We start from the raw sequence: 22,747 nt of genomic DNA on the forward strand, positions 1-22,747 counted from the left end.
CTGTGAACGAAACCACAGTACCTCCAGGTAATACAAATCTCATAACCATCAAAAAAACGATGCTCTTCCTCTTTAATCAGCCACACTCATCATTGCCTTAATTAGCGGAAACAGCAATAAATCTCCAGATAAAATGAAACGCAGCAAAATTAATTTTGTGATTTATATTTTGGTTTCAACATCTAAGAGTGCGGCGGGCAAACCGACGTGACTTTCTTTCAAGCCAGATGAAACATTTCAATTTTATACCTACGTCGTATTTCAGCAGCTGATCAGTCATGTTTGTAGTTGCGACTGACAGCTTGTAAACCTCATGCACTCTGTCGCTGTAACATCCACTGTTCTCCTACATTGTGTATGTGACCGTCCTTATATCTCTGACATATTGATTGTCTTTGTCTATTCCCAACCAACAGTCAGTCCTCTGTATTCTCAAAGTGTATTCAGTCTGCCTGCCCGAGAAGTTTGCCAAGTGCATTTTATATGCACCATCCTTCTAAATTAATGACATCACTAAAAGGCTTGCTACAATATAAAGTTTGCATCTTGTCCAATATCCTAAGTGCCTTTGTGCTCTCCTTTCCCTGCAACACGGCTCCCCAAAAGGCTCTGGCTTCATTTATAATATCCTAAAATGGATGGAAAATTATCAGGCAGTTCTGATCCAAGTCCAAATTAAGAAATTAAGGCAGATGAAGAGGGAGCAGCTGCCTGTCAGCAATATGTATAAAGCTAATGTCTTTGGCGTACATTACTCCAGTAATTCAAGGTCTTAAAACAAAATACATCAGTCTCATCAGAGAATGCAAACGCTTACCCAGTTTATTCTTCTGATTTCTAATATTGTCCAGTTCTTTGGTGAGTTGAAAAGTAAAGCTCCCTCGGATGTAGGTGTGCGAAGATGATCCTGAGGGAGAGCAAACAAATCAAACTTATACCATCATACAGCGGGTCGGGCTTCAGAAAATGCTGTGCAGAGAGGTTTTTATTATTGTGATAAATATCAAGATTATCAACTGAAACTGTTTATCTTTAGCTTGACTGAATAGTTAAAATATTTATATTTTATCTAAAATTCATATTATACCTGTTTAGGCACATCAGTTAATTAGAAGAATTTGAAGAAAATTATCTTAAAAAGTCAAGGTAAAAGAGGACTGCTCTTCCAACTCCAATTTTTAATTTACCAAAAGACAGTAGAAAAAAAAATAATACTCTGCCTCTCATCTTAAAATTGAATGAATAGGACTCTGAATAAGCAACAACTCTTGCCAGATCACATTGTGTCATTACTTCTTTAGCAAAACCAACACACAGAAGCACAATATAAGAAAAACAACATGTATCCTTACAGTTTCCTTAAGAATTAAAAGATTAAGAAGCATCTAGGGGTTTCTAAGCAAATGCAGCTGAATAAGTGATTTTCAGCAAGCGTGAACACCTCTAAAAAACACAACTGACAACTTCTCAACAGTCTCCTGATAAATTAAACATGTCAGCAGGGGAAGCAATTCTGAAAGTACACAGCAACAGTGCAATAATCTTAAGCACACAAGGAAATTTACAACAGAAGGGTTAAACCTTCTGGAAATGTCACAGAAGACAGTTAATTTATGGATAAAAGTTATTTTATCACATGGTAACCATTAGATTTCACAAACTACTTCTACAGTTTGATTTGGCTTTTGTAATTTTTTTTTTTTTAACGCAACTTTCAGACTTCTTTAAGAATACATATTTTATGTCTCGCCACCAAAATATGTCATTTAACTTTTCTTTGTAAGAACATTTCACCCAGGCATGTAATCCTGCTTAGCACATGACAGTGTTTTTGAAATTTCAATGTGATTTCACACTAAAACTACTCAGGAGCCATCTCGCACATGCCACAACTAGTTGAGTGGGCTCAGTAAGCCGGCAAGGGATTCTCCAGGAAAACCACAAGGCCGGCTCATTTAGGGCTAATTTATCTGTTTCACTCTGTTTTCCTTCCAGCTTGACATACTAGCATTGAAGGCCGGTGAAGCCAAAGTGGAAAAGTATCCACTTGCATCCCTCAGGGTGACTGGCAGATCGAGACCAATTAGCTCAGTGTTACACCGTTACTACCATGCAATAAAAATACCATCTTTCATCTTTGTTACAGGAGTAAGGGACTGATCACTTTGATCAAACCTCTTCCTTTCCACTGTCATTATGACACGCCCTGTCTGGATGAGTTTAAGTAGGTTACAAAGGTGAGATAGGAAGAGAGCAAGGTGGAAGTCTATGTCTAAGCCTTTAGAGATAACACTAACTGTCCTGGGATCTGAAAAGGGGGGAAAGTTTGAACCCTCAGAGCAAAATCAAAGAGAAAAACGTAGCACCACAGGAAATGTCGACAGTTTCGTTAGGTTATTTTCCCCTTCAATCACAAACTAAAGTGATCATCTGGGAACTCGAATGTACTCAGTCAACTTCACAGCTTTATCAGTTTTTCATACAAACAGGATTTTAGATGTAAAAAGTAGATACAAATGACATCTTCACAGCTGAAAAACTAGTAGATTGCATTTAAAAACAAAGGATTTTTTCAGTTGTTGAAGCAAAAAAGGGAAATGATGAGGAACTGAGCTGCAGTATCTTCAATGACATCATTCCATACTGAAGTTACATATATCCTTCCTCTCCCTCTGCTGGCACCGTCAAGTAACAGACTGAGTTACAGCGAGGCAGAGATGCTGAGTGAGTGCTCTGGCAGCCAGGAGGGCTCAGAGTTAATTCAACATATCCTCTCCAACCTTCTCCAGCGCTCAAAAAATTACGTCATCCCCAAATATGCTAAACACCATGCTGAGAAAAGAGAGGCAGCGGCAAGGTCATTGTGCCGCATAGCATCTGGACAAGCACCATGTTGCTTTGTTTTCAGAACACCAGGATGTAAAAACATCACTTTGCAATAAATTTGTTATGTATCCCCAAAATCTACATAACACATGCATTAAAAAAAGATGTTTTTCTTGTTCCTACGACTTAAATATAAACTACTGGAGACATCCTGTGGTATAGTTGCACATTTATATGCATCTTGGTTTTTACACCACACCTATGCTTACAAATTCAATTCTGGCCAGATGTTCATAAATCCAGGGCTTGTCATAAAGCTGAAAACTAAATCATCAGTTTTTACAAGCATTTGCTGTTTGTTGAGACGCTGAAGGGGACTGAGGTCTGCACAGATCCAAAAAAAACGTGGCCAAACCGAAGATAAACCTGAGTGGATACAGTGCTGAATGTTTAAATCTGCCTTACAATATATTTATGCGTTTGAGTCGCAGAGTGCTTGACTTTAGCAGAGTTTCTGTGACTTCTGCAAGTCATAAAAAGCCTTAAGTTTAATCATCAAAATTTAAGGCTTTAAAAAGTGTTAGATGTGCCCAGATTTAATGCTTGGTCTTAAATTATATTTACCTGAGTCTTACATTTTTTACGATTTGTTTATTCATTGCTCTTTCTATAATTCTATCATATTTTCATGCACTTTTTATGCACTGGTAGCATTTATTTGCCTGTGATCTGTACTGGTGTCATATTGTAACAAATATATATGTCCTGTGATGTTCACAGTTTACTGTAGGCATTACAGTCAGATGTACAAAGTATGTGAGTCACATACAAAAAAGAAAAACAATTCAAGTCATAGTCAACTTGCTGAAGTCATCAAATGAGTTAGTTATTTAAAAAAACCCTGTTTAGGAACAAAATGTGGCTTGAGCAAAAGTTAACACATGCCTGAAACGTCCTATCAGGACTTTAGGTCCTGACATAAAAACATCACTTTAAAGTAATTTAAACTTAAGAATTAAAAAGTTGACCAACTTTTTATTATTTAAAATTATACTCTTTAATTATAATCAATTACCTTTATTGCTTTTGACCATCAATTCTGTTCATCTAGCACCAAGTTACGACAATATCCTGTCAGAACACTTGTATATATTTGCATAATTAATGTGGAGTTTTACAAAAGCCAAATTGGTACAATGTAATTATACAGTCAGATTTGGATCCATAGTGGAGCGCTAAATTATTTTGGTGAAAAATTAAATGAAAAATCTGCAGAATGTGCCTATGTTTTATGCGATTAATCAATGAATCATCAGAATAATCAACTGATTAATCAATATTTGTTAGGCGAGGCCCTACAAAACTACTGTTGGTTTGCAACAATGTCAACACCCTAACTTTCCAATTTTAACAACTTTTAATCCGTTTCATGTCACAGAGCTGCAATATTTGGAACAATTTCTTAGTTTCTACTTCCAACAATTCATCTACCGATTTACTGGCATTTTCTTAACTCCTTGTATAAAAAAAATAAGCTATTCTGACTGGTGTTTCTGTAATTACACGTTAAAGCCACAAAGTAAGTGTTTAACACTGTAAATGGGCTGCAACAAACAGTTTATCGCTACATAGTATGTTCATGTTATGTGAACTCTTGTTTTTCCACTTCAAAGAAAGTAGACACATGACTACTGATCCTCAAGATGTACTGATCCACACAATTTAAACCGCAGAGATGTCCCTTTAAAATGGGCAATTACACATCGAGGGACCACAACAAAGAGCCCCACACGTAAACAAACATGAATGCATCGACTGATGAGGCTCAACAGTTTGCGTCTAGAAAACACAAACCGGCGAAGGGGATAATCTATCAGAGAGCGGACACAGGTGAAGCAAGAACACACTGACGTCTCTGGAGTGTGTCCTGTGAACTGTTCCTGAACCGATTTCTTTTCACTTCTCTCAGATCAAAAGAAACGCCACCCGAGCCTTCGGTTTCACCAACATAGAAACATGAAAAACAAGTATTTGCATGTGCATAAAAAACACTCGTCTGATAAGGGTTATCCTCCACTGAGGAAAATCCTCCCTCGCTCCTAACTCCCACCTCTTTAACAAGCAGAATGAGCTGCAGTTTGGCCTCAGTCCACTGTCAGACATGTGTTGACCACAGTTCCCCCCCCCCGGCCCTCTCGCAGGGACTTGAAAAGATCAAACAGTTAAGGAGATGATAAAGAACAGATTACAATTATTCTATCAGATAGTTCAAAGCTGGGCAGTGTGGAATGAGCCCCGAAGAGAACCGTACGCATTGGTGGCAGTCTATGGAGGAGGCAGGCGGTGCGTTCAAAAACACACACGCTATCAGGGAGAGATCTTTCTCTTACCTTCCTGGTTTGAAAGGACGCTTGTCCTCTTCATTTACTCACATCTGTACACTTGGTTGCGTGCTTGAGTTCATGCTAAAGTAGGTTTTGGAACTTAACTTCCTGCTTTTAGAGATAATTCCATGTCAAACAAGGATTTTATGGAACACAGAGGGGCTGGACACAGGAGGGAAATGCAGGCTAACAAAAATAACATTTTTATCATCTTTGAACTCTAAACTTTCCCTTTGTGAACAATTCCTAAGAAAAGCCAAAGGACTTTGGTCGCTCTTTCAGACATCAGTAAAAAAAAAAAAAGCAGGTCTTTAATGTCCGCAGCAGCAAGCCGCAAATTCCTCAAAAGCTTTAATTTCCTCCCTATTAACCAGGATACCATTCTAGTCCCGACATTAAATGAGGCAATCACTTCACCAGTGGTGACAGAAGCTCTGCAGAAAAACTTCCCAACCATAAAATATCGTCCACGGTTAAGGTGGCTACTTTGACCTTTGGCAGAAAGTTAGAAGAGTGGAGCCGCGTGTGGAAAAACCTATGTCAAGTGTGTGTGAATTTCTTTTGCCCCGCTGAATTCTCGATGCTAATTGATTCCAGCGAGGCCAGCCTTTATCACACCCAATAGTGCAGTCAACCTCTACCCCTGCCTATAACGTGCCAACACGTCTCCCACAGACATACCGTTTAATCTCCTCTGAAGGGCTTCCTCCTGCAAATGGATGCAGTAAATCTGCTCATCCAGGTCCTCCAGGATCTAAAGGGGAGGGGAGCAGAGAAGGGAAAGATGAAATGGGTTATAATTAGGTCCAAAGTGGGACTGGAGCAATGGCAGATGGGAGGATGAGTAGGTGATTTATTTGTAGTCCTGTCATGCTTTTATTGGCTGAATGTTGGAGCTTTAGGAACAGAAGAGCACAATGTAATAGATCTGACACGGATTCTGTTAAAAAAAAAAAATACAATAAAGCATTTCTAACTTAACCGTATAAATATTTAATTTGAACTGTTACCTACCGTCGGTTTCACTAATAACTGGCCCACGACAGTAAACATCCTGGACATCCCCACAGGAGTGCACACTTAATAGAAAACAGAAAACAACTATGATTGTCACTTCTGTTTAAGTGAAAAGGGGAAAAAGAAATGAGGGAAGTTTATGTGTTGTGTATAGAATTGAATCAAACAACTTACTTAGCAAAAGCAGTCCTCCCATCAGTGATATACAGGAATAGAGGTATGGCAGGTAGAATTCCCAAAGATCTAGAAGAAATGATTTCAGATTTTTTTTTAGTTCATTTTTTTTATTTGCAGTATGTAATGCATGTTTTTTTTTAGTACAGAGTTAAATTTCAACATTCTGCATTTGAATTTCTTTTTAGGGCAGGAATCTGGACCAATTTAGATCAGCTCTATTGTAACTTCTAAACTTATTTGTCTGATTCATTAAAAACAGAACAATTTAAACGTGGTCAGACTGTTTAAAATAAAGAGGTTAAATGGAATTTTAATACATTTGGAAAATGAGGTAATAAAAATGATTACATTTATATTTGGATAAGTCACAGAAAAAAGGTGTTAATTTAAAATGTATGTATATATTATTTTAAATTTTTCTAGATAATAGAATCAACCAACAAAACATCAGAAAACTCACTTCTTTTTTTTTAACTCTGTTTTCTTTTTTCAAAACATTTACAGGCCAAATGATAAAATTAAATAGTTTGTAAAGGTTTTCAAAATGAGCATGGTTTCCTTTTAATCTCATCCTGTGAACCATTATGTGCAAAATTATTTTTCTACTTTAACTTTTATGGAGTGATCGATACTGGGTCATAAAGTAGATATTTAAGAGCTCTCGCTTTTTAATAAGGATATTTCTCAGTCACAGTGGAACTGTGCCCCTGTCTGACCCTCTTACAGGTTACATTTTATAGCTACATTAGGGACAAGGTGAAGAGCCTTACAAAAAGTGAATGGTTCACCCTTGCAGGATATTTTCTAAACTTCAAAGCACACTCAAAACACCAGCTGGCCATGAACATATTTTGATGCCGGTTTGAGGTTATCCAGTCATGGTCATTATTTAGTCCAGAAGAATATGAATTCTAAAAGTCACTTTTTTGGTCCAAATGTAGCCTGAACAAAGATGATGAAGGTCAAGTTTAACCCTTACATAATATTGCGCCAACATTATTTGGACACTAACAGATATGTTTATATGTTTCTATGTCTTATTTCAAGAAACTCTCTTAAAATTTGTTAAATTTGAAAATGCATGACATTAACAGTTGAATTGAAGAAAAAGATATTAAGCCACTTACCATAGAGCGATTCCATACTGGCTGCATCATTGTCAATCAGGGCTGATGCTACCCACACAATGCCAAGAATGAGCAGAGCCAGCAGGAAGAGCATCACAAACGTCTCCAGAATGCGAGCCTTTATGCCCTGACAGAGGACAAATTATGGGTTAATGTTCGACACAAATATCACACTATGAATTATGATCACAAAAGACATAATATTTCATCATTCTATTTTTTGTTTTCTGTAATTCATGCAGTTGAAATAATACAACTGAAGCAGCAGAAGTCAATCAGAATGGTTTTAAATTAACAATTAACTGTCAAAGTTATATTCCCTATTTTTAATACAAAATGGTCAAATATTCAGGCTTCAAAATGAATTCGGTTCCTGGGACATGGACACTTGTGTGACAATTTGAGTTTTCAAGGATACCATTCAGACATGTCTTTCATTGGGTAATTCAATGACTTATGTGCATGAAACACATTTACAGACACTGTTAATTCAATCAATTCATAAGTTTGTGAGTTATAAAATAGATTTACAATTCTTTTGTTTTTCTTCTAAAAACCAAGACTGACATTGACAAAAAGCTGACCAGAAACCAGCTAGAACACTTGGACAGCTAACCCAACACCAAAAGGAAATGTGGTGCAAAATGACCAGAAACACTGAACATGGCAAGTGCGGTTCAGGAATACAGTGAATTGACCTGATTACAATAAAATTTGTGCAAAAATTTATTTTGCACAAATGGAGACAAAAAATATTTCCAAACGTTCACTCAGTTCAACATGTTCTAATGTCTCCATATCGCCCATTAAGCAAATTCATAAGTATTGCTACAATTTCACAGTACTGTGGTAACTACTTTTTTTTTATCTGACAGGTTAATTTGTTTCTACATTAGGATTTAAATTAATAATAAAACTTTTGCAAGAAGAGAATGGCTACATTTTCTTGTATGGGATGTTCCTAATCATGGAAAATGATGTACAAAAAACGTTTTGCATCATTCTCTTGTCGAAATTCTAATGAAAAACAGCTCAAATCTTGATTTGTTATTATTTCAATATTTAAAAACATTTCTCAGTTCTTTATAAATTTTTTCCAGTTATTAGGATCCAATGTGGACAATCGAAAGACCCACTTGAGGCTCTGCAGCCACAAGCCGCAGACCCTACTCTAAAAACCCCCAGAATACCTGGAGAAGAAAAAAAAAAAGTAGACAAAGGGTGAACATTTGTACCCATACAGAAAGACTTGCTCAATTTATATTGACCAAAGTGACATTCCTGTTTCCCATTTATTTCCTGTTAAGCTATCCTTACATAAAAATACTTACTGGATGCCATTTCCAACATCTGACATTTTCAACAGGAAGCACAATCCCCCCCCAACACCAAATCACTCCTTTTTAAACTGCCTCACCTAATAACAGCATGACTTCCACTAACCCTACACAAACATCACATAAAGGCTCCCATGGATCTGTGTGTAAAACAGCTCTTTTATACACGCTTATTGTAGTCTATAAAATAGGCCCAACAGAGGCTGACAGTGGCAGAGGCGAAATTAAAAAGAGGAGGGGAGCAGGGGTGCTCCGAGGGGCACAGCTACTGTCTGCGATCAAGAGCAGACCTCCCATATGGGGCCGATTAGCAACTCCCTGAGTACCGCGGCCAAGTCCCATGTTGTGTAGACGAGAGAGTTTTGGGGTAATTTGGGTTTTCCGGGTCACAAACTGCTGAGTGGTTAATAAAGCCCCTTCCTATCTGTTCTCACAGTTTCTAAAACCTCCCTCCTCTGGTGGAGACACGAGCTGTCTAGGGCAGAAAGATGGATAGGTGCTCCCAAACACATGTAAGGTACACAACCAGACATGGGATAACAAGCGTTCCCTGCCTTTTTGGGGAGTGCCGTTTAAATTAAGGACATGTGAGCAATTTGTTACCAACTAACATAATGGCTGCGTGGTTGCTGTTCAGTATTTGCCAACAAGTACATTAAAGAGGACCCTCTTTGAATGCTTCCCCTCTTAATCATGAGGCCACTTTATAGAGTGGACTCGGCTGCGGTTTGAGGAAGTAAATCATACAATGTTCTTCATTCCTCAGCACCCTTCCAAGTACACCTGTCCTTAGGGGTCTGCTTTATTATACAGTTCCACCACTGTATAAAAGCCTTTTTTTCCCTCCCCATAGTAAAATATATCGGTAACTTACTTTTAAATTGCGACATCATTTTATGTATACATGTACAACACCATGCAGTGTTAATTTTGTCACACTGCAACCACAAACTGTGTTCTATTAACATTTTATGTGATACAATCATTATTTTGAACTGAAAAGTAAATGAGCTGAACCTTTTGCCCTTAACCCACTTTGTAGAATCACCTTAAGCTGTATTTACAGATGCAGTTCTTAGGGAATAAATCAGGGTAGTTTTGCAGATTTACAAACCAAACTCTTTGTCCGTTTTTCTTTTCAGAACGGCCATGCTGCCGTCGATCAATCAAACTGGTCAGAAAGCGTCAAACTGGAATTTTAAATAGAATTTAGGTCTGGCGTTTGATTGGATTGGATGGATATCCCTCGACTTAAATCATTTTATTAGACCTGTGGTCGTATAGTTGAGGTCCTGTTTGAGCATAAACCTCTGGCTTCAGTCTTTAGCAGACATTAAATGACTTGCTTTCAGCTACAATCAGCCTTCTTATCAACTCTGAGCAGCTTTCCTATTCCCTGCTGAAAAAAAGCATCACGTCATGGTGCTGCTGTCATATTAATTTGGTAACGCACCTTCCTTCACACCTTTATGTGTCCCTTGGATGGCTTTTAAACTACAAGGACTTCTCGTGATTTTTTTTCCAACTACGTTACTTTTTTCCCTGACACCCCATAAGAAAGACCAGATTTGAAGAGTTAATTATTACTAATGGTCTTATTGAGGAATGCAACTATTGGCTTGTATCTCTGCAGCTCCTCCAGTTACCTAGGAACTGTTAATTGCTTCTTTGATTCATGCTGACCTGATACGGACGGTATGAATCAAATTATTGGCCATATCTTTACAAGTTGTGTCATAATCTGTTTTCAAATAGTTGATAGAACAATGTCTTTTGAAATATCAAAAGCTTAGAATATTCCTTTATCACCCAATTTCTCCTTAAAGCTATCCACAACTGTATCCCTGACCTGTCTTGCCGTTTGTTCACTAATGTTCCCTAACAAACCTCTGAGGCCTTCACAGAACAGCTGGATTTATACTGAGATTAAATTACACACATCTGGACTCTGATTACTAATTAGGTGACTTCTAAAGGCAACTATTTACACTAGATTACATTTAAGGGTATCAGGCTCCAGTGAGTGAAATACAAATCAAAGCTACACATTCTAATTAGTATTTTTAATTTATAAAAATAAAAAAAAAGTTAAAACCAACGTATTACTTCCCGCCAACTTCCCTATCATCCTCTATTTTGTGTTGGTCTATTACTTAAAATCCCAAATATCTGAAGTTTGAAAAAGTTCAAGGGATATGCACAAGTTTGCAAATCACTGTTTCTGATAAAACATCAATCGATAACCACACATCTATTGAGTCTGTATTACCAACCATTATAGAAAAATAAGACTGCAGGCTTATTCACATCATTGGTGTAAATCCCCTACAGCGTCCCTTTGCTATTATTGAGCAATTACATGCCAATCACTTCCTCTTATTTCAGGAAAAGCCTCAGTGAGGGTAGAATTTTATAGCACAACAAAGAAGATAATGGGCAGAGACCAGAGTGCCCCAGTGTGGCAAACACAAACACTACAGCTACTTTACAGGTGACTGGACAGGGATACAGAACCATTTAAAAGCATCAACAATGTTTGCACTTTTTTTTATTGTGCAAAAACATTCTGAAATTAGTGACTATGCATCTACAGATTTGACTAACAATTTTACTCACTGTCTTGTTCATTAAACTCTTGCATCCTTTGAATATTAGGCGGACATGTTAATCTTGCATCTCACAGCCGCATACAAATACACTCAACACAAGAAGAGGAGAAGAAAAACGACTAACGAGAATAAAGAAAAAAAATAATGAGAGAGAACAACATAGGGAGACTGGAGTCGAGGTCTGAGCAAATCTCATTCCCCAGAGTTGAGAGAGGTGAGAGAGGAATGCTTTCAGGGACCTCAACCACGTCCCACATGTGCACTCTTAAGGATGCATCAGAACACGCAGAACCCACAGGCAGGACATGTGTCCAGTCAAGCACACCAGTCCACCTTAACAAGCTGCCCATGCCACACTGAAGGTATATTCCCTTTAGATACGTCTCTCAATCATTTATAAGGCTCAAATCATTCCACATTCACATCATTTAGGGCAAAGGCAGAGCTCATCACCTCCTTCACTGTCATCTACAATCTACTGTCTCAGGCATAATTTCATTATTAGAGAGGAATAGCGGCTTTGTTTTGAATCACAAAAGACACAAGGATGAAAGTATGGTTTATAAATAGAAGCCGTCCAAAAGAGAGTCATCATTAATGATCAAAGTTTTAATCGTCAAACGGTGATGGCTGGGAAAAAAAGGAGAAAAGAAAAAAGAAAAAAAACCTGTGCCTTGGCATCCAGAGTGCCCGTTGAAAGTTTCTATTCTTGCTATTCTAAATGTGTAACTACCTCTAAATATAGCAGTTCTAAAATATTCAGCATCCCCTGATCCTCACACCGACATCCAGCGAGGGGCTGGTTGCCTGCTGCAGATCTGCTTATAGAAGAGTGGAGAGATTTCCAAGAAAAGTGGAAAGCATCATAAGAGACATGTGACATATTTATTCATCAAATTATGCCAAACAAAAGTATTCATAACACTTAAACTTTTCTACACTTCATCACATTACAACCGCAAACCCTAATGAATTTATTTTATTGGAAGTTAGAAGTTAATTGTAAAATCAAATGTAGGAAAAACTACCCATGTTTTTGAAAAAATCTATCCAAAACCAAAAGAGTAAATAAGTAAAACTGAAAAATGTGACATGCTTTTTTTAATTCACCCCTAAGAATCAGGATCAAAAAGTGAAGAGTATCCTACAATCCTACCAAGACATGGCGACCCAACTAAACTGTCATGTCAGCTAACAAGAGTCATAATCAGAGAGGAAGCAACGAGGTCCATGACTCATGTGGACTACACAACTGTTAGCGGTGGAGGCCACTTCAAAATGAAGGCCAACATGCAAAACACTGTGTGAAGGAAAACTTAACACTCGGACAACAACCCTAAACATGTTCTGCCAGAGCAAAAGGCCAAGCTTACATCCCACGGAGAAGCTGTGCCAAAAGTTCAAAATCAATTTTGGTAGAAAATGCCAATCTGACTGAAACTGAGTAGTTTTGCAATGAAAAATAGGCAACACTGATTGAGACGCATCCAAAAAAATAGACTTGCATCTATAAAATCTTCAAAAGGTGGCTGAATGCTTATGTCACTTTCTAATGTTATGCTTGCAACAAAATTTCACTCCTTTAAAATTATGAACTACTTTGTTTTTCTGTATCGAATAAAACCCAATAGGTTTCAATGTGACAAAACATGAAAAGATTAAAGAGGTACGCAATCTGGAAGGTACTGTACCTGATGAAGTACCATGTCCAGTGAAATACCCCAAGACCCTTATAGATGTGAATCATTTTCCCAACTTATAGAATCAATTGAACTGCAAACTGCTAGGTTTAAATTTAGGCTCAGCAACAGGCTTGATGCCTGTAGCGAATATCTCTAAAAGCGAAATAGAGACAAGCTATTTGCAAAGCTCCTACGGCCGCACTAATGAAGAATAAATAAGAGAGAAAAGTGAGAAAAAGGAAGAGGCTCCAACAGGAGCTTCCTTGTTGCTGCCATCAATTTGGAGCAGGTCAGTAGGTGGTGGCAGAGACCGTTCTGCGCACCATCTCTCTGCTGACTGTCAGGTAAGCATGCAACAAGGGCCAAGAGTGTAAAAAAGTAAAGGAGGGGGCAGGGCCCATTTCACATCTCAGCAAAAACACTGTTCTGTTTGGTAAAGACGTGCCAGATGCTCTGGGACCTTGTTAGTGTATCCTTCAAGCAGTCGGCAGCAGTGCAATGACCGTGTCAAAGACAGAAAGCAGAAAAGAAGGACATTCCCCTGTAAACCTGCGCAGCGCACTTCTAAAGACCGTTTATGCTTCTTAATGAAGCAACGATGACATCTGAGACTGGAAAATGGTTACCACTGCAGCAAGACACAGATTTATTTAATTTAACTTTAGTTCACAATCACTTGAATGAAAGAACCATCCATTATTTATTTTCATAAAGTGTGCTTCTCAGAAATGAAGAAATGTTTCCTCAGTTATTTATTTTTACACCCAGCAACACAAGTCATACTTTTCCAACACTGCCCAAAGGATTGATATCTTTCTCTGAGCAAAAACAGCTTATACTTTGGTCAAGAATCATTTAAGTTTCATTCGCAACGTTTCACTTCAGTTTAGAAAAACTGAGTCATGAAAGGACAGGAAAATCTTGTTTGTCCTTTTTAAAATTCCCCCGCTCGAGCTAATATATTGCTGTGGTAACCAACATTGTAACGGGCAGCTTTAGGGAGACACTATGACCCTAAAGGAAGGTATGTAAACACCACTATATTCTCCGGCTGGGCCTGCCTAGAAAGAAGGCCTGGGAAAAATGTCTGCATGTGCAGGAGATTTGAAATAAATATCCAGGCTCCCATTGTGGAGCGCCAACAAAGAGGAGTATCTTAGTAACACCGAACAGGGTTTGCTCGGCGAGACGTTTTCACCCTCTCCGCCTCCCCCTCCTCCACAATAAACACACTTCTCATCATCGGCGGGTTAGGGCTTAGGATGAGATTGATGAGGAGTTTCTTTAACTACCAGATGAAACCTGTTGGCCCTTCGCTGGGTCAGTCGCAGGGTCAAACTCGTTCCAACTCGTTCCAGGATCAAAAAGATTTCAATACTGGTTGGGACTAAAAGACTATTCACCACATAGCGTGTTGGCAGCTTCAAATAATAATTAGCAGCTGAAACAGATGGGAAAAAATAGAAACCCTTTATGCTTCTACACTAAAAATAGATTAAGGTTGTCTTTATCAAAATGCGTTTTAACATAAAAATAACTTCAAACTACCTCAGATTCCCTTTAGTTGATTGAAGCCACTTAGAAGGCTGGAGAGTACACTTTTATAGTCTTTGGGAGGAAATGCAAATGAATTCTGTAGGTTATTATTGTTCTAACGTTATCTACAATTAATGAGGTTCACTAATAAACAAAATCTCTAAGTTGAGCTCCATAAACTCTAATAAGTTACACTAACAGCTAACGCCACAACAACCCTGGGCGCCCAAAGTAATACAGGTCTTAAGCAAAAATCTGAGAACAAGGTCATAAAGTGGGAGACATTTTACAGCAGCAACTAAAGCTAGATCATAACTTCTGACATCACAACCCTTAGTCACCCTGATTCATCCACAATTTGGACAATTTGTTAAACTGTTAATCATTCGGGGTGACAGAGGCCCTAAAGAGTTCCGCATAAAAAATAAAAAAACACGCATTAAAAAAAGAAAAAACATCCACATTTCCATCCTTATTCCGTTGGCGTCTTTTAGTGCATCGTCAAAAGTAAACACAGCCACATGAAAAGGCTGACTTATAGTGTTAGCGATGAAATTCATCATTCACTTCATTTCCGCAGGCAAAGAGACCTTGCGGGGCTACAACATAAGCCCAGGAGGTTAAAATGCCACATAAAACCTTATTACATCTTGGTCTAATGCTATTATTGGATGAAAGGATAATATCACATTATAAAAATGGAGATCTGTGTTTTACGTTCTTCTTGCTGTCGGAGACACTATTTCCTTTACAGGCGGCTACGTTTTTTTTTTTTTGGTAGGGGGGTTAGGGGGGTACTTGAGTGTCAGCCCACCCCCCTCCCTCTCCAAACACAATATATATCTAAAAGTGAAGCTCAACACTGAACAGTGCTTCCTCTGAACAGATTTATGGAAGCTAAGCTCCAGGAATTAATTTTGTTCAAGTCTTATTTGTTAAAAGAAATTTATACACTACCTTAAACTTTTTCTAAACCACAATTTTCATTACATTGTAGTAGGATATATTTTTTTGTTTCATGCAGAGGATGTTGTGTTCTGGGTTAGGGGTGGGCATTTATCGCATAGTTTATCATTTACCGTGATAAGTTTATCATAAGAATTTGTATTTATTGTTGTCACAATAAATTCTAATATAAAACATAAAGTTGTTCCCATAAAATACATAAAAACAACAGATCCGATCCATATTATCAGAATTGATGTTTTTACCATTATCTCCAATGTTTGTTCATTGAAAGAATCAATACATTTGAAAATCTGATTAAATGCAATTTACCATGTGCAGTTTAATGATACAAATCATGATTCTTTATGCGATTACCAATGAGAATGTTTTCATAGGGCAGTATTTGTGTTTGGGGGCCTATAATAGCTGTGACACAGTTGCAGCCATAAACAAGAAAAATAGTTTAATCACAAAATATGATAAAGCTTTAAATTCCATCTCTTCCACTCCTATTCAGGGAATTAGTTTTCCATCCCTTATAGCGTTTAGCATGTTTTGGTCTCATCTGGCCAGAGTACTTTCTTCCACTCTGCCCCCAAGGCTCCTCTTATTGGAGCTATGGATCTCTGCAGCTCCTCCAGAGATACCTCTTGGTTGCTTCTCTAAATAACCTTCGTCCTGCTCTGCCCATCAGTTTGGGGGAACAGTTTTAGTCGGTTTGCAGTTGTGCCGTGTTCTTCCCAGTTTCAGGTTTCAGATAATCAGTTGAGAAATGCCTTGAAAGATGCTTAAAACTCTGACTTGCTTTATAACTCTGCCGTTAACAACTCCACAGCTTTATCCCTGACCTGCCATTTATGTGTCTTGAAAGCATCATGACGCTGTTTGTTCACTGATGTCGACTGGATTTTATTAAACCAGTTGATTAGAGATTTCTCTGACTTATTTGCAGAAATAAATTACATCTTCTTCTCTTCACTTCCCGATTATGCACAACTTTGTATTGATATCACATCAAAGCCTAAGAAAATACATAGAAAGTGTGGTTGTTATGTAACCAAAGGGGTATTATGACTTTGAAAAGGACTATACTATTATGTTGGACCATTGCTGTATATTACCCAGGTTTTGGAGTAATTTCTTTATAACTAAGATTTTAAAGACAAAATTGGTCCCCTTCATCGCTATGTGCCGAGTTCCAATTGTTCCCCCCCAATATACAAGTTAATTCAACTTGTTCAACTTGTCCCCCTCTCAAAAGACTAAAAACAGAAACTTGTTCAAATTAAAAAGAACAAACAGGAGAATTGTTGTCCTTCCTACACACCAGGACCAGCTGACTACATAAGAAATCCAATTGAAACAATTAGTGGCCTGCCTGTCCACTACAGTATGGACTGATTTTTATGTGCTTTGGCCAGGAGGGACATAAACCAGAGAGGTTTCAAACTGTGACACAGGATAGAGGCATATTAAAGGTAAATCTTTCCCTTTCCTTTCTGCAAGGCTCTATTGTCCTGTCATGTTGCTGCCACTTTATGGACTTCTGGGACATGAGCACCCAGCCTTTTTTTTTTTCCTCCTTGGGGTTCGGGTAATCAATTAAACGAGGAAGTTCGCTGAGCCTTACAACTCGATTATTAGCCTGTGCTTTTGAAGTTTTATTTTCGAGGGGCTGGGGAAGGGGTGACAAGGAATCAGGCTTTAAATCAGTGGGGCCGATGCAGCAGTGTTGAAGCGTTTGCAGCCTATGGCCTTATTGAAAGAGTTTGTCAGGATGTGGCACTGAGCGAAGACCAGATTCAGACTTTCATGCTTAATGAGCTTTTTTTTGCTGTGGCAGTTACAGTGGCCTGTCTGAGTCAAGCAGAGGGCACAGGCTACGCACCTGCTGCCACTGGCTGTTCACAGAAAGTCTCCTGCACCCTGCTCATATAACTCAATATCAATAAATGAACAGAAAACCCACGGAGAAATACCTTGGAAATATAATCGTGTTTCTACAAAGTGAAAATGTATAATATTCAGATTGTCTAAGAATAATCAAGGATGTTCAAATTTGATTTAGATGACAAAGTTCAGAGAAGTTCCCAACGATATTGTGTGGCATCTGTTTCCCAGAACAAGCTTTGAGTGAAACAAATCAAGAATGGAGAATGTGAGATTTCTTGTACCTTTTTTGATCCAGCAAATCCCTCAGACTCCAGAAAGAAATAGGCAAATGGCATCAGGACAAAGAGGCAGAGGTTGGAGAACAGCGACACCAGGTTCCACAGACCTGCAGGAACCAAGCAAGCTATTAGCAGCACATACAGAGGAGCAATTCCCAGTTTACTACTTTAACTCTTAAATATACCACGTGACCCACTTTTACTGGTTTCCCCTCAATCCTGCTAAAGTAGTTTGCCATAAAACAGGTTTTATCTAACAGCATCAGCTTTTAAATTATGGACTCCGGTGCCACCTAGTGGATTTCAAGTAGCCTAGCAGTTTTTTTTTGTTTTTTTTTAACAACACTGAAGTCTAGAAAATCTTCATTTTTAATCTAAAAACACTAGAGCTACCTAACAGTTTTTGTTTTTGATAATAACCATGTTAACCATTTCCCCTCCCCAATCATATAAAGTGTAACTCACAATGACATTTGGCAATTCAAAATTCACTCTTATTTCCTACACAAATACACCTCAGCGTAGTTATGGCAAAACCTTACTATATTCAAATACGACATGAATTTGTCGGAAGAGTATTTTTTATTTGACATAATCATGTGTTCATTTAAATAGCAACAAGTAATAATTATTCTTGTCAGTGAAAGGAACAGATCCATGAACAGTGTGAAGTACTGACCATGAATGAGGGAACCGTTGAGCCACTGAATGTAGTAGTTTCTGGGGAAGGAGAGGAGGATCTCGCTGCTAATAATCGAGAAAGGCAGGAGGAAGACGGCACCGCCGGACACAGCCAGCGTGAAGGTGCACAAGTATAATCTGTAAATCAAACCAAGACACACACACACATTAAAAACATCCCCAATCCAAGCAAAACTCTTTTACACCTTTACAAATTAGATACGGCTATGATATAAGCTTTGTGCTATGACCGTTGTCTTGAGGGGAGATGAATTTGTTCCACCTGTGTGATGCATCACTCTAGAATGTATACAGAATTGATGTGCATTTTGACATTTTTAATAATACTGCAACTTTACTTTCAGCCTTGTGCTATCTTACAAATTGCATAAAAGTTTTGATTTTTTAAAAGAATCTTAGTTCCTCAGAGCGAAAGTTGGAGCTCAAAAGCAATTAGCTTTAACTTCTTTGTTGAAATAACTGATATTAACTTTCAAAATCACATTCCTACATCAGCAACCAAATATTTTATTTTTCTTGCAGTTGAAAAATAAATAAGCATCTTGTCTGACAAGTTGTTGGTCTGCAGACTATAGTAATTCTAAAAGTTATAGATGGAAAAACTTAAAATCGCATCATTTCTCAAAGACGAGCGAGGTAAAAACAGCAACGCTTACGATATCCTGTTGACGACAGCATCTTCATCCTCATGATCGTCTGGAAAGTAAACAAAAACACTTCGGTCACAGAGCCAGACATTGTAGACCAGAATGCTAACCGTGTTGGACATCACACACATTTTCAAAAATAAATTTATTTATCTTGAACGCCAGAATAAATGACTGAGTTTTAAAGCAAAGGATTAAGCAGGTTGGAACACAAATGCTTGGTTTCATCAGAACAGAATAAAGTCCCCAAGAATATTTTTGGAATGCGCCTTGATGTGTTTCGAGGAACAGGCACAAGAGATGCAACATTATAAGAATGCAGTAGTGTTGTAACATACAACTCAAGTAGGATTCGAAGGAAATTTCTGTAGGATTCATGTTTGACTAGTTTCTGACTTTTCATTTCCTCATTTTTTGAATAACTAAATTTCTCTCATTTTCTCTTAGCCATATCCTCCGACTGTTCCTCAGTAGTCACTGATGATTACAGAGAAAGATTTGTCAGCATTAAGAAGGTATTTTATTGTGAACAAATGTCTTTACATTACAAGCAGCTAAAGTCCTAAACAATTAAGGGTGGATACTGTTCATGATCACACAGAGCTAAAGGTGACAACTGGCTCTACAGAAAAGGGTGTGTCTGTTCTTCAAACTCCTGGAGTTTTTATATTAATGACCTGGTTTTAATCTGAACACAATGAAGGGTTGCGTGTGTGTGAACAAACGAGTTTGTTCTTAAATCTTAATGGTCCTCAGTGTTCCTGTAGCTAATGCACACAGACATTTTTCTGAGCAACAGTCTGATGCGTTGTTACAGAGACCGTACTTTAAATAGACGTACCACTTTTCCTTTTGTATCTGGTTATAATGCAGTAGGAGACGATGTAGAGGACGGCAAACAGGAGGAAGCAAATCTTAAAAATAAGACAAAAAAAGATTTAATGATGCAGCAAATCATCCACATATATTTTTAAACAATGTAGAGATTAAAAAAAAGCTTTGCAGATCGCAAAGTTTGATGTAGAATTAGTCAGTTTTGGTCTCAAAAGAAGAATAGATGCAACCTTTTGACAACTCTGATCAACTTTATGGATCGCACAGCTGCTCTGGGTTTGTAGGGACACAGAGGGCTGATGTCTACCTCCTGCGGTCACTGCGGGAGAGGTGGGATAAACCCTGGACTTGTAATCAGTCCATCACAAGGACACACAGGACAAATATCTTTCTGGACCATGGAAGGAAACCAGAGCACCCAAAGAGAACACAAGAATGCACAGAGTGAGCATCCAAGTAAAACCTCAAGCTAGGATCTGAACCAAGGATATTTTTGCTGTAAGACAACAGTGCAAACCTCTGCCCCAAAATGTACTGTAAAAAAATTTACTCTACAAACACGTAATATTGTTTGTGTGGCCTGATGCACCGCAGCATGAAACAGCTGTTTATTGCTAGACGTGATAATGTACACTAATTTAACGACATCACTACGTTTAGTCAAGAGACGACTACTTTGCTTTAAAATACATAAACAGAATTACAGATCATTACCTCGTAGAGTTTTAGAGAAAGGAGCAAGTTTCAAATAAGCACCAATAAAACTGTTGATAGAAATGACTCAATATTAGTCAATTATAGGATTTAGTCAATTATAGGATTTGTAAGTCCTTTCATACGACATTGTTTTTTGTTTTTTTCATGGTGTAATATCTCGAATGATATAACGTCAGGCTCAAAACTAACTGGGTAGTTTTACAGAAAGATCATATACCACATTCCTTTTTTCCAACTGGGACACTAATCAGGATGTAACTAATATTAGAAGCTCTCACTTCAGCACTTTGGATGCTGTCAACACTGCACAAATCATTTTGTTTTTCAGACATTACGCCACAAAACCGTATACATTTCAGACACGTGTTATATGCAAGCTTCGGAAAAACAACTTCCCTGCCTCATGCTGTCGTCTTGCAAATGGAGAAAATACTTATGCATTTAAAGCTACACACGATTTCACTAACACTGACCAAAGTCAAGAGAAATCTACCGCAATCCCAAAACAATCCAGAATAATCGAGAACCAGGTGCCGAGTTCTGACAAACGAGCTTACAACAGAAACAGAAAGACAAACTGAAAAATAAACGGCTCATTCTGAGCATATCTGCCAACACTTAAATCTTGGTTACGCCCTGTTTACTCCTTAGACTAGATAATTACACACCAAGTCAAAGAAAATGGCGTGCAGTATCTTCTTTGTTCCAAGCACAGTACAAAAATCTCTAACCCTTTTCATTGATAGTATTTTATGCCTTTGTAGTACAGAAAGAAAACTGGAAAGGAAATATAGAAAATGTTAAGTCACACATCAAACATTCACGGAAATCAGGTCATTTTAAGCATGGCGTGTTCCCATGCTTGATGCCTACACCAGACATCACTTGTAATTGCTAAGATGTTCAGGGTCAAAGTTGACATCGCAGCCTTCCACAATCTTAGCACCAAAATGAACATTTAAACCCATATTTACAGCTGACATTTAAATTTGTGCTGCTTCATGATCACCGTCACATGCCCAAACAAATACAACACAGATAATCCCTCGCAAAACACACAAACGGCAACAAGAAGGAAATAAATCAAGTTTATTAAGATCAGCCCAGTTTTACTTATGGGACCAATAACAATAAGTTAAAAATTGATAGACATTGGCTAATGTTGATATGTCATACATTCCTACACAATATACAATATTATGCAGCTGGTATCATCAAATGTTTGTACAGCTATGCCGGATAATAAACTTATTCATATAATATGGAACAGAACTTTATTTTTTGGTTTTTTTAAAAAAAGCAGCATTGTGAGATAAAATAAAATGTCGCAATAAGCAATAGATCAATTAATCCATGATAAATTAAAACAAACTCAATCATTTCCATTTGCATGATTCATAGTCATTCTCTTTTCTCTTTCTACCAAAAACTGGATGACAAGTCATCAGCCTCTCAACTAGCCCTTTTTTGAAGGACACATTTGTTTACAGAGACTTTTTGATTTATTTGATTTGTTGTCTCTGTTGTTTTGTTTATTTATTTTTGCTATTGAAAATGTCTTCCAATTACAGTGTTAAATGCTCATTAGAATTCAAAGTTGATTGATTTTGAGGATGTGTTTTTGCATTATTATCCCATTACCATTATATTACTTGAAAATTGTCTCAAAATAGCAATATTTTATAATATAAGAACTTCTGGGACAAATTTATTGTCCAGCAAAATGTGTTATTGTGACAGGCCTATGCATACACAGAGTATACTGTCATAATCCAATTTCTCAAAGAAGCACGACTTATGTGTACTTGGCAAGGACTGGTTTGATTTTTTTTTTTTAAGAATTATTTAAACAGGTCGTACAACAAAAGTTCACCCATTAATTCACACATTAATTAGATGCATATTTTCTTGTCACAGAGCCATGTAAACCTATTTCAACCCTAACCCTAAATTAGGACAGACAACCTCAAATATGCTTGTGTAAATCCATCCACATACTGAGTCACAGAAACACTACTGCTAACCGATACGCT

General features: G+C 37.7%; 2 protein-coding genes across 2 annotated transcripts in view; one reads left to right on the forward strand and one right to left on the reverse strand.

The window, feature by feature from the left end:
* Positions 1-22,747, forward strand: part of nom1 (nucleolar protein with MIF4G domain 1) — a 53,389-nt gene that overhangs the window by 17,374 nt on the left and 13,268 nt on the right. The gene's annotated exons all lie outside the window — the stretch shown is intronic.
* lmbr1 (limb development membrane protein 1) overlaps positions 1-22,747 on the reverse strand; it is a 40,207-nt gene that overhangs the window by 15,915 nt on the left and 1,545 nt on the right. Inside the window, exons 2-10 of the mRNA XM_008396743.3 lie at positions 20,005-20,077; positions 19,173-19,212; positions 18,494-18,633; positions 17,818-17,921; positions 7,532-7,658; positions 6,402-6,470; positions 6,225-6,289; positions 5,892-5,964; positions 818-907 (exon numbers count right to left, since the gene is read on the reverse strand). Of these exons, the coding sequence (XP_008394965.1) occupies positions 818-907; positions 5,892-5,964; positions 6,225-6,289; positions 6,402-6,470; positions 7,532-7,658; positions 17,818-17,921; positions 18,494-18,633; positions 19,173-19,212; positions 20,005-20,077 (781 nt within the window). The remainder of the gene's footprint in view (positions 1-817; positions 908-5,891; positions 5,965-6,224; positions 6,290-6,401; positions 6,471-7,531; positions 7,659-17,817; positions 17,922-18,493; positions 18,634-19,172; positions 19,213-20,004; positions 20,078-22,747) is intronic.

The sequence above is a fragment of the Poecilia reticulata genome, chromosome 20 (assembly GCF_904066995.2).
Source record: "Poecilia reticulata chromosome 20, P_reticulata-male-v2, whole genome shotgun sequence".
NCBI lineage: Eukaryota > Metazoa > Chordata > Actinopteri > Cyprinodontiformes > Poeciliidae > Poecilia > Poecilia reticulata.